Source organism: Salmo salar, chromosome ssa10 (assembly GCF_905237065.1).
Source record: "Salmo salar chromosome ssa10, Ssal_v3.1, whole genome shotgun sequence".
Lineage (NCBI taxonomy): Eukaryota > Metazoa > Chordata > Actinopteri > Salmoniformes > Salmonidae > Salmo > Salmo salar.
This window is the reverse complement of record NC_059451.1, coordinates 31,271,780-31,283,764: the sequence shown is the minus strand read 5'-3', so window position 1 is coordinate 31,283,764 and position 11,985 is coordinate 31,271,780. Positions and strand designations below refer to the sequence as shown.

The window sequence follows — 11,985 nt, the reverse complement described above, 5'->3', positions numbered from 1 at the left end:
CACACACACACACACACACACACACACACATACACATACACATACACCCCCCTCAGGTCTCAAGCGCTTGCCCCTGTCAGCCAGGCCAAAGGGTGATAAAGAGCTGTGAAGGAGAGAGGAGGGGAGGTCACAATGTCATTTACATTTACGTCATTTGGCAGACGCTCTTATCCAGATCCATTTACAGGAGCAATTAGGGTTAAGTGCCTTGCTCAAGGGCACATTGATAGATTTTTCACCTAGTTGGTTCAGGGATATGAACTTTTCAGTTCCTGGCCCAACGCTGCTAGGCTACCTGCTGTGTGTGTGTGTGTGTCCTGAGGCCACGGCCATCCCCTCTGATAGAAAACAAAGAACAAATTAGAGTGGAGACACTTCAGAGACAGAACTGTCCAACCAATACCACCACTATGACAAGGTCACTTTGTAAAGCCAAAACTTTCGCAGGCCAGAAGGGGAGTTCAGTCTGAGCTCAGAATAGAGAGAGACACCGAACCTTCTGTTTAATTGTCTGACTGTTCCTGTCAATATTTTGTCTCTTTCACTTATCTCTCTTTCTCTCCCCTCCCTCAGTAGCTACCTTGTTCTCAAACTATTCATCTACACAGTTACCAAACAAACTTTTATATTGTTCTAAACAAAAACTAAAACAAAGAAAAACATTGTCTTTATGAAGACTGGACATCTGTTACAACAAAATACTGTTTCATCCTCCCATTTTTCCCACAATATGGAAACAATTAAAGTTTGTCATCCCTCTCTTTCTTGTCTGTCATTATGAACCGACTCCATTCTCTCTGGAGGGTCCTGGGATGGAGGGATGGATGGAGAGAAGGACATATGAAAGAGAAATGGAGTGGGGGTGATATCGTCTGCAGTCTGTGTGTGGGTGTATGATAAACAGAGTAGCAGCAGCGTAAATGAAGATTGTATGTGAGTGTGTATGTGTAGAGTCAGTATAAATGTGTGTCCATGTTATGTGTGTGTTGGAGTGTCAGTGTGCTTGAGTGTGTAGAGTCCTGTGAGTGTGTAGAGTCCTGTGGGTGTGTAGAGTCCTGTGGGTGTGTAGAGTCCTGTGGGTGTGTAGAGTCCTGTGCGTGTGTAGAGTCCTGTGAGTGTGTAGAGTCCTGTGAGTGTGTAGAGTCCTGTGAGTGTATAGAGTCCTATGAGTGTGTAGAGTCCTATGAGTGTATAGAGTCCTATGAGTGTAGAGAGTCCTGTGAGTGTGCATAGAGACGGTGCAAAAATACAAATAAATACAAGTGTCAGCTCAGATAGTTGTGTAGACATGTAGCCATTCTGTTAGGATGGATGGAATTGACTTCCTTCAAACTGCACGCAGATACATACAAATGGTATCCATGAGTTTGTCTAACTCTGGGTAAGTATCCCAAAATACCAAAGTATCTCTTGAAGACATGTGGGGATTCCAGACTGGGCCAGCTGATCTGCGCATGTTCTGGAACGCGGCCTTGTGAGTGTTGACCTGATTAAAGACCTTACTCACGTCGGCCTCGGACAGTGAGATCCCCTAGTCCTCTGGTTTGATGGGGGCCCTCATGCACGGTATGGTTATTGTCGAAGTGTGCATAAAATGTGTTGAGTTTGTCTGGTAGAGAGGTATCGTGGTAGAGGGGCATCGTTGGTGTGTGTGGGTGAGAGTATGTGCGTGACATATGGGACGTTTTGATATGTGCAATTTCTGTGCGGAGAGCAACTGTTGCTATGGAGACGAGTTACTGGTGCAGTCAAACAACCACATGAACAGTCTGGGGGAGACCACTACACACACACAAACTTTAGTTCATCAGTCTAACCTCGTCTTATGGTGTGCAGGAGACCTGGGTTTGAGGTCCAGTTGATTACATAGGCACACAGGTATACACAAATACATCACAAAATAATTGTCATGGGTCTCTCTCTCTCTCTCTCTCTCTCTCTCTCTCTCTCTCTCTCTCTCTCTCTCTCTCTCTCTCTCTCTCTCTCTCTCTCTCTCTCTCTCTCTCTCTCTCTCTCTCTCTCTCTCTCTCTCTCTCTCTCTCTCTCTCTCTCTCTCTCTCTCTCTCTCTCTCTCTCTCTCTCTCTCTCTCTCTCTCTCTCTCTCTCTCTCTCTCTCTCTCTCTCTCTCTCTCTCTCTCTCTCTCTCTCTCTCTGAGAGGTCTGAACATTAGAGATACAGTAACTGTTTCCTCAGTAGAGAGCTAGGAACAGAACGAGAGAGGCAGCAGATATGAGGCAGCAGCCTGCAGTCATAGTGATGTTGGCAGCCATGGGATCCTTCATTTAGGCTTAATGGTCCTCAGCTGTCCCACTGTCACTGTTTTATTATCACCCGAAGTGTGTGTCTATGTAAGTGTGTGTGTCCACTGTAACAACTTTATCACCCTCTCTGGCAGAGACAGCCTGCGATTGTAACAGCATACTAACTACCAGCCCAGCGGGGGAAGAGGGGAACGGAGGGGGTAGACAGCTCTCATTTATTAGGCCTGAAAACACTACTGAAACAAAGATAGGGAGAGGGGGAGAAAGCGAGAGAGAGAGGGGGATGGGGACAGAGAGGTGAAGATAGAGATGGAGGATAAAGAAGGAGAGGTGGAGAGGTTAAGTGTATAATAGGTTTCTGGGTCAGTCCTCTATATGGAGTAGCAGACCGGATCTGAAACCTAAAAATACATGAAGATCATAGAGCAGTGAAGGTCTATGACACACACACACAGGAGGAAAATATGAAAACACAACAGATTTCCACATCCCCCTAGAGCAGGGGTAAGCTACCATGTTCCTGGAGAGTCACAGTGTATAAAGGATGTTGCTTTAACCATCCTGCATACCCTGCAACTCTCTAGGAACATGGTTGCCTACCCCTGAACCCCTAACACTGTTTCTACAGGGTTCACAGCAGACAGACTGGCTCTGGGCGGAAGACAGTTGGAACAAATACAATTGCATTTGTCTTTCATCAAACTCATGTGTGTGTTGTGTGTGGGGGGATGTGTAAGTGGGAACACAACAATGTGTGTTTACCTCCATAAAGTGTTGTGCCAGTGTCAGTGACAGAGTGCCCGCTTTGGGACTCACACTTACTGTTTAGTGAATCACTGTGTGACTGATGGGCTGGGTCTGGGGGTGAGGACACATGGGTATGGATCATTTCAGAGCCATCTGTCTGGCACTGAGAGAGATGGGCACACACACACTGGCATCACCTCTTCCCCGACATGTACCCATACACCTGTTACCTACGATGAATGATCAAATGACAGCACCGTAACTCTTAACACAGGTAAGCATGAAGGCATCATGAAGGCCTTATGAAGCATTATGAAGCCATTATGAAGCATTATTACCTTTCCTCCTGGAGTCTCTCCTGACGCTGGGCCTGACAGCTGGCTGTAGCTCCGCCTCTGTTGACATCATCAGGCTCCGCCCCGCCGGCCCAACGGCCGGTTCGATCCGGTTCTGCTCCGGTCTGGCTACGAGGGTCCACTTCACAACGTCAGTGTCGATTGCGTGCGTGTTTGTGAGGGCGCCGTGTGTGTGTGTGGGCCCACAGGCTCATGGGAGAAGAAGGGGCTCTAGCCCTGACACAACATCCCACACACACTTACAGAGAGCTGGGGAAAAAAGAGAGAGATAAGAGAGAGATAAGCAAGGAGAGAGGGAGAGAAAGGGAGAGAGAGAGAGATAGTTAGAGTATGCATTATTTTGCAGCAGCACATCAATACAGAAGCTCTCCCAGGAACACTATGGAGGAGACGGGCGATATTAGACATCCTTCCCTCCTCCCTGCCCCCTCCTTCTTAACAGTCTGTCCTCAACCCTCATGCCCTAATGCCCCCATGTACTCTTTGTCTATTTGTCTCCTGTGAGTTGATAATTGTCCATAATGGGGAACACAGGAAACCCACAGTATTCCTACAGACAGACCATTCCTACAGCCAGAAACACTCGCATGCACAAACGCAAGCCAGAAACCGCTGACAATATTCTTTATCTGAGTGAAACATGCTGGAGATGTACTGTACTGTATGAGTCATTCCAATTACTGCTATTATGATCACTCTGCCTCTGCAGAATGAAGGGAGAGAGACGAGAGCGATAAAGAGGGAGGAGAAAGGACACTAATGCAACCTCCAGCATATTCCCTCTTCTCTCATCTTTCTTATTCTCCCTTTTCTCTCAACTAACTGAAAATAGCTTCAGCTAGCCATCCTTTATTTCTAACAGACTGTCCTTCATTTCTAACAGACTGTCCTTCATTTCTAGCAGACTGTCCTTCATTTCTAGCAGACTGTCCTTCATTTCTAGCAGACTGTCCTTCATTTCTAGCAGACTGTCCTTCATTTCTAGCAGACTGTCCTTCATTTCTAGCAGACTGTCCTTCATTTCTAACAGACTGTCCTTCATTTCTAGCAGACTGTCCTTCATTTCTAGCAGACTGTCCTTCATTTCTAGCAGACTGTTCTTCATTTCTAGCAGACTGTCCTTCATTTCTAGCAGACTGTTCTTATTTCTAGCAGACTGTTCTTATTTCTAGCAGACTGTTCTTATTTCTAGCAGACTGTTCTTATTTCTAGCAGACTGTCCTTCATTTCTAGCAGACTGTCCTTCATTTCTAGCAGACTGTCCTTCATTTCTAGCAGACTGTCCTTCATTTCTAGCAGACTGTTCTTATTTCTAGCAGACTGTTCTTATTTCTAGCAGACTGTTCTTATTTCTAGCAGACTGTTTAGCTGTTGATCTGTCTGGTAATATTATCATATGTTTGTAAGTGTTGAAACCACCCTTCTCCTTGGGCGAAAGGCAGTGTGTTTATGAGTGTGCGCAAGCCTGTGGTGTGTGTGCGCCTGCGGTGCTTGTGTGGGGGTGCGTGTGTGTGTGTGTGTGTGTGTGTGTGTGTGTGTGTGTGTGTGGCATCTGGTGGATTTCTCTGGGGAAAGACAGATATTTCTAATCTAGGCTAAGATACCCTGAGGGAGAAACCACAGATTTCAGAGAGAGGAGGAAGATGTTCAGCATGTTGTCCTATAACGTTGGCTCAGCATTAACATATCACACAATTAAGAAGCAGAACAACAACAACACTTACAACAAAACAACCACCATTAACAACAATCCTGAATACTGCAATGTTCGCTGATTTGGACCGTTCTGTTTTAGTTTGAATGTAAACCATGAAGGAGAAAGGACTACAAGTTGGTCCCTGGTATAAAAAGGTTGAGAACTCTGTTCTACTGTATGAATCAGCTGTCCTTGTTGTCCTGGTTTGAGCTGAGAAAGGGAGACATGAACACGGCTTAGTGTGTCTGCAGAACGAGAGGAGAGCAGGATGGGGAGAGAAGGACAGGAGGAGGAAACGAGAAGTAAATTGGATGCCAGTAAGTGGGGCGCAGCCAACAGTTGTGTGTGTGTGTGTGTGTGTGTGTGTGTGTGTGTGTGTGTGTGTGTGTGTGTGTGTGTGTGTGTGTGTGTGTGTGTGTGTGTGTGTGTGTGTGTGTGTGTGTGTGTGTGTGTATAAACCGGGGCCTGTCAAGAGGAGCTTAATGCCCCAAAATCATCTGTTTCTACAGGCACACAGAGAGATGGAGGAGGGAAGATAGCAGGGGCAAACCATGCAGTCTATTCTCTTTCTGTTCCTGGTCAATGTAAATGTCCCCTCTTTCACTCTCTCTCAGGTTAATTGTGTTCTGTCCATCAGGCTCAGGGTGAAATTAGCATCTACACTCAATCAGCCACTCAGCACTGTCTGAATAATAAACTACCTTTGTCTCATTATTCTCCCTCTTTCTATCTTTCTCTCTCTCTATCTTTAGTAGCTACACATTCAGCCACTCAGCTCTCTCTGAATAATAAACTACCTTTCTCGCATTATTCTCCTCTCTCCCCCTTTCCTCCCCCTCTCTCTGTGTTCATAATTCTCTCTCTCCCCCCTTTCCTCCCCCTCTGTGTTCATCATTCTCTCTCCCCCTCTCTCTGTGTTCATAATTCTCCCACCTTTCCTCTGCCTTTCTCTGTGTTCATAATTCTCTCTCTCCCCCTCTCTCTGTGTTCATAATTCTCCCACCTTTCCTCCACCCTTCCCTGTGTTCATAATTCTTTCTCCCCCTCTCTCTGTGTGTTCATAATTTTTCTCTCTCTGTGTGTGTTCATAATTCCTCTCTCTCTCTCTCTGTGTGTGTTCATAATCTCGCCCTCTTCCTCTCTCCCCCCTCTTCCTCTCTCCCCCCCATGCTGGGAGTTTTTTGGAGTTTGAGTGTTTGGTGTGGAGAGCTCTGTCCTAACTTATTTTCTGTCAATTTACATTTTTCTATGGTGTAGGGTTAATGCATGTTTGTTTTAGCGTTACCCACTGTTTTTTTTTCAAAGTTAGGGAGGAAGAGGACAGAGTTTTAGTTTCCTGGGGTTTGGAAGGTGTGGTGTGCGCGATGGCTTCGCAGCCTAGCGCGGAGGAGACGCTGTCGTTACGGCATGGATTCAGGTGTGTTCCTGAGAATGGAGTTAAGATGGAGGAGTTTCTGCCTGCTGTCGGCGAACAGGTAGACGCTGAATTTATACATTCTGCTTCCAGAATGAACAAAGCTGTGGTTGTGTTCATGAAACTAGTCAATTTGGTGGGTAGGCTCATTGCTAGTGGAATAGTTGTAAGGGGTGTGTTGGTGCCAATTTATCCTCTTTCTACCCCCTTGACCAGGGTGGTAGTTGCAAATGTGCCTCCGTTTACTATGGATGATCAAATCAGGAAAGAGCTGAGTTGTTTTGGTAAGTTTGCTAGTGGGTTTTGTGTACAGTCTGCAGGTTTTCAGGCAGATGCCGTCAAGCATGTTGTTTCGTTCCGGAGGAAAGTGTTCATGTTTCTGAATAACAATGAGCAACAGCTAAATGTGCATTTTAAAGTGAGGCATGGGGAGGGGCTCTAAGCAGGGTTTGCCAGCACAGATAGTCTACTGTTACAAACCGGCTCAGAGTTCGCAACAAAAGGGAGACAATGTGGAGACAAGGAATATCAAAATATATATTAAATAAAGTAACTAAAAACAATGATGTGTCTAATCAGTAGTGTAAGTGAGTGTTTTGCATGCCTGAATGTAATAGTGCAGGGTGTTGAAAGGTGCCAAAGCAAATAACCAAAAAGCCACAAAACTACCACAACATAAATCAACAAAGTGTCTGTATGGAGAGAGTCTCCCCAATGAATGTGGAAGAGGTGCCTTTATCCTGGGACACACCCAAGCCCAGGTGTTTCCCATTTAGCTGACGACCCTTCCAACTCCGCCCACCGGCATCCTAATAAGGAACAAGAGCAAAGAGAGAAAATACGGCAGACAGAGTGGGAGGGTCGTCACACTACGGTGCTTTGAGTGTGGGGATTTGGGGCATAAGAGCTTTGCGTGCCCACATAAAGGCCATAGACAAGGTGAGGGTACAAGCGCCAGTGGGGGAAATCGAGGTCAACGTGCAGTGGGCCATAAGACGCAGGCAGCAGAGGCTGGGCCTAGTCATGTTATAGATGGTGTTGTAGATGAGGCTGGGTCTAGTCATGCTACAGATGGTGGGGTAGATGAGGCTGGGCCTAGTCATGCTACAGATGGTGGGGTAGATGAGGCTGGGCCTAGTCATGCTACAGATGGTGGTGTAGATGAGGCAGGGTCTAGTCGTGCTACAGATGGTGGAGTAGATGAGGCTGGGTCTAGTCATGCTACAGATGGTGGTGGAGCTGAGGCTGGGTCTAGTCATGCTACAGATGGTGGGGTAGATGCGGCTGGGTCTAGTCTTGCGATGGATGGTGGTGTAGATGAGGCTGGGCCTAGTCAGGTTATGCTAGTGGATGAGGAGTGTATAGTGGGGAAGGATAAGCGACTGGGGGGTGGAGGACGGTGTCATGTGGAAGACGAAATAGGGGGAGAAGAAAGGAGGTAGGAGGGAAGAGGCTGGTGTGGTCAAAGGCATTAACCTCACTAGGGTAGGGGGCAGCATTCGGAATTTTGGATGAAAAGCGTGCCCAAAGTAAACTGCCTGCTACTCAGGCCCAGAAGCTAGGATATGCATATAATTGGTAGATTTGGATAGAAAACACTCTATAGTTTCCAAAACTGTCTGTGAGTATAACAGAACTCATATCGTAGGTGAAAACCTGAGGAAAATCCATCCAGGAAGTGCTAATATTTTGAAATGGCTGTTTTTCCATTGAAAGCCTATCCACCATACATAGACTTATGACGCAGTTCACAATCCCTACGGCTTCCACTACATGTGGCCAGTCTTTAGGCATTGTTTCAGGCTTTTACTCTGAAAAATGAGGGAGAAACACCACTTTCAATGAGAGGACAGTGGAAATTTCCAGACATGAGTCCTGCGCACCACCATCTTGTTTTTCCATTTCTATTGACGAAGCTATTGTCTGGTTGAAATATGATCGATTATTTATGACAAAAACAACCTGAGGATTGATTATAAACATTGTTTGACATGTTTCTACGAACTTTTATGGTACTTTTTCGATTTTTCGTCTGTCTGCTGTGACCGCGCTTTGTTCCAATGGATTACTGAACAAAACGGAGGTTTTGAATATAAAGAGGGACTTTATCAAACAAAACAAATATTTATTGTGTAACATGGCGTCTTGAGAGTGCAACCATATGAAGATCAAAAGGTAAGTGATACATTTTATTGCTATTTCTGAAAATTGTTACTCCCCTACTTGGCTGGTTACTGTTTGTAATGATTTGTCTGCTGGGCAAAGTTCTCAGATAATCACATGGTTTGCTTTCGCCGTAAAGCCTTTTTGAAATCTGACACAGTGGTTGGATTAACAAGAAGTTTATCTGTAAGCTGATGTATAACACTTGTATTTTTTATGTATGTTTATTATGAGAATTTCTGTTTTGTTGACTTTCACGCTTTCACCGGATGTTGTTTGAGAACAAAACGGAGGTTTTTGGATATACAGTGAGGGAAAAAAGTATTTGATCCCCTGCTGATTTTGTCCGTTTGCCCATTGACAAAGAAATTATCAGTCTATCATTTTAATGGTAGGTTTATTTGAACAGTGAGAGACAGAATAACAACAAAAAAATCCAGATGTCCAGCATGTCAAAAATGTTATAAATTGATTTGCATTTTAAATGAGGGAAATAAGTATTTGACCCCTATCCAAAACATGACTTAGTACTTGGTGGCAAAACCCTTGTTGGCAATCACAGAGGTCAGACGTTTCTTGTAGTTGGCCACCAGGTTTGCGCACATCTCCGGAGGGATTTTGTCCCACTCCTCTTTGCAGATCTTCTCCAAGTCATTAAGGTTTCGAGGCTGACGTTTGGCAACTCGAACCTTCAGCTCCCTCCACAGATGTTCTATGAGATTAAGGTCTGGAGACTGGCTAGGCCACTCCAGGACCTTAATGTGCTTCTTCTTGAGCCACTCCTTTGTTGCCTTGGCCGTGTGTTTTGGGTCATTGTCATGCTGGAATACCTATCCACGACCCATTTTCAATGCCATGGCTGAGGGAAGGAGGTTCTCACCCAAGATTTGACGGTACATGGCCCCGTCCATCGTCCCTTTGATGCGTTGAAGTTGTCCTGTCCCCTTAGCAGAAAAACACCCCCAAAGCATAATGTTTCCACCTCCATGTTTGACGGTGGGGATGGTGTTCTTGGGGTCATAGGCAGCATTCTTCCTCCTCCAAACACGGCGAATTGAGTTGATGCCAAAGAGCTCCATTTTGGTCTCATCTGACCACAACACTTTCACCCAGTTGTCCTCTGAATCATTCAGATGTTCATTGGCAAACTTCAGATGGGCATGTATATGTGCTTTCTTGAGCAGGAGGACCTTGTGAGCGCTGCAGGATTTCAGTCCTTCACGGCGTAGTGTGTTACCAATTGTTTTCTGGGTGACTATGGTCCTAGCTGCCTTGAGATCATTGACAAGATCCTCCCGTGTAGTTCTGGGCTGATTCCTCACCGTTCTCATGATAATTGCAACTCCACGAGGTGAGATCTTGCATGGAGCCCCAGGCCGAGGGAGATTAACAATTATTTTGCGTTTCTTCCATTATCGAATAATCGCACCAACTGTTGTCACCTTCTCACCAAGCTGCTTGGCGATGGTCTTGTAGCCCATTCCAGCCTTGTGTAGGTCTACAATCTTGTCCCTGACATCCTTGGAGAGCTCTTTGGTCTTGGCCATTGTGGAGAGATTGGAATCTGATTGATTGATTGCTTCTGTGGACAGGTGTCTTTTATACAGGTAATAAACTGAGATTAGGAGCACTCCCTTTAAGAATGTGCTCCTAATCTCAGCTCGTTAACTGTATAAAAGACACCTGGGAGCCAGAAATCTTTCTGGTTAAAAGGGGGTCAAATACTTATTTCCCTCATTAACCTGTCTGGGCTAGGGGGCAATATTTTCACGGCCGGATAAAAAAACGTACCCGATATAAACTGGTTACTACTCTTGTCCAGAAACGAGAATATGCATATTATTAGAAAACAGTCTGAAGTTTCTAAAACTGTTTGAATGGTGTCTGTGAGTATAACAGAACTCATATGGCAGGCAAAAACCTGAGAAGATTCCAAGTAGGAAGTGGCCTGTCTGCGATTTTGTAGTTCTCCTTTTGCTTGTCTATCAAAACTTGTCTATCAATAACCCCACTATCCGTGGGGTTATGTTGCACTTTCTAAGGCTTCCATTGGCTCTCTAAAGCCGCCAAAAAGCGGATTGGGGCGTCTCCTGTCTCTTGGCAAAGTATAGTAACTCAGTTTGTCAGTGGTCTGCCTGAGGACAAAGGGAACGGAAATGCGCGTTCACGAGACCTCGCCATTTTTTCTCTTACTTTTTGAATGAATACAGCATTGTCCGGTTGGAATATTATCGCTATTTTATGAGAAAAATACCATAAAAATTGATTTTCAACAGCGTTTGACATGCTTCTAAGTACAGTAATGGAACATTTTGAAGTTTTTTGTCTCGAAATGCGCTCGCACGTTACCCTTTGGATAGTGACCTGAACACACGAACAAAACGGGGATATTTGCACATAACTATGGATTATTTGGAACAAAAACAACATTTGTTGTGGAAGTAGCAGTCCTGGGAGTGCATTCTGACGAAGAACAGCAAAGGTAATCCAATTTTTCTAATAGTAATTCTGAGTTTAGGTTGCCCCGACGTTGGCGGGTGTCAAATTAGCTAGCCGTGATGGCTGAGCTATGTAGTCAGAATATTGCAAAATGTGCTTTCGCCGAAAAGCTATTTTAAAATTTGACATAGCAATTGCATAAATGAGTTCTGTATCTATAATTCATAACCTGTTAGGGGTAGGGGGCAGTATTGACACGGCCGGATAAAAAACGTACCCGATTTAATCTTGTTACTACTCCTGCCCAGTAACTAGAATATGCATATAATTATTGGCTTTGGTTAGAAAACACCCTAAAGTTTCTAAAACTGTTTGAATGGTGTCTGTGAGTATAACAGAACTCATATGGCAGGCCAAAACCTGAGAAGATTCCATGCAGGAAGTGGCCTGTCTGACAAGTTGTGTTTCATCTTGGCTCTTTTTATTGAAGACTGAGGATCTTTGCTATAACGTGACACTTCCTACGGCTCCCCTAGGCTCTCAGAGCCCGGGAAAAAGCTGAACGATATCGAGGCAGCCTCTGGCTGAAACACATTATCGCTTTTGGCAAGTGGCCGATCAGAGTACTATGGGCTTAGGCGCGTGCCCGAGTCGACCCCATGCTTTATTTTCTTTCGTCTGTTTACCTACACGCAGATTCCCGGTCGGAATATTATCGCTTTTTTATGAGAAAAATGGCATAAAAATTTATTTTAAACAGCGGTTGACATGCTTCGAAGTACGGTAATGGAATATTTAGATATTTTTTCTCACGAATTGTCACGCAAGCGTCCCACCTAGCCCATAGAGGTTAAAATAAGTGTTATGTATTTTGTCAACGTTTATCATGAGTAATTTAGTAAATTCAC

The 11,985-nt window shown here is 45.0% G+C and overlaps 1 protein-coding gene across 7 annotated transcripts in view; it reads right to left on the bottom strand.

Annotated features, from left to right (window-relative positions):
* The window catches only part of LOC106560226 (disabled homolog 1), a 170,886-nt gene that overhangs the window by 76,501 nt on the left and 82,400 nt on the right, over window positions 1-11,985 (bottom strand). For 6 of the 7 annotated variants that reach the window (XM_014122858.2, XM_014122857.2, XM_014122862.2 and 3 more), the window contains exon 2: window positions 3,348-3,614. In XM_014122858.2, the coding sequence (XP_013978333.1) occupies window positions 3,348-3,417 (70 nt within the window). In that variant the 5' untranslated portion in view covers window positions 3,418-3,614. Of the gene's footprint in view, window positions 1-3,084; window positions 3,173-3,347; window positions 3,615-11,985 lie in introns of all 7 variants that reach the window. The other variant, XM_045687633.1, reaches the window with a different exon arrangement.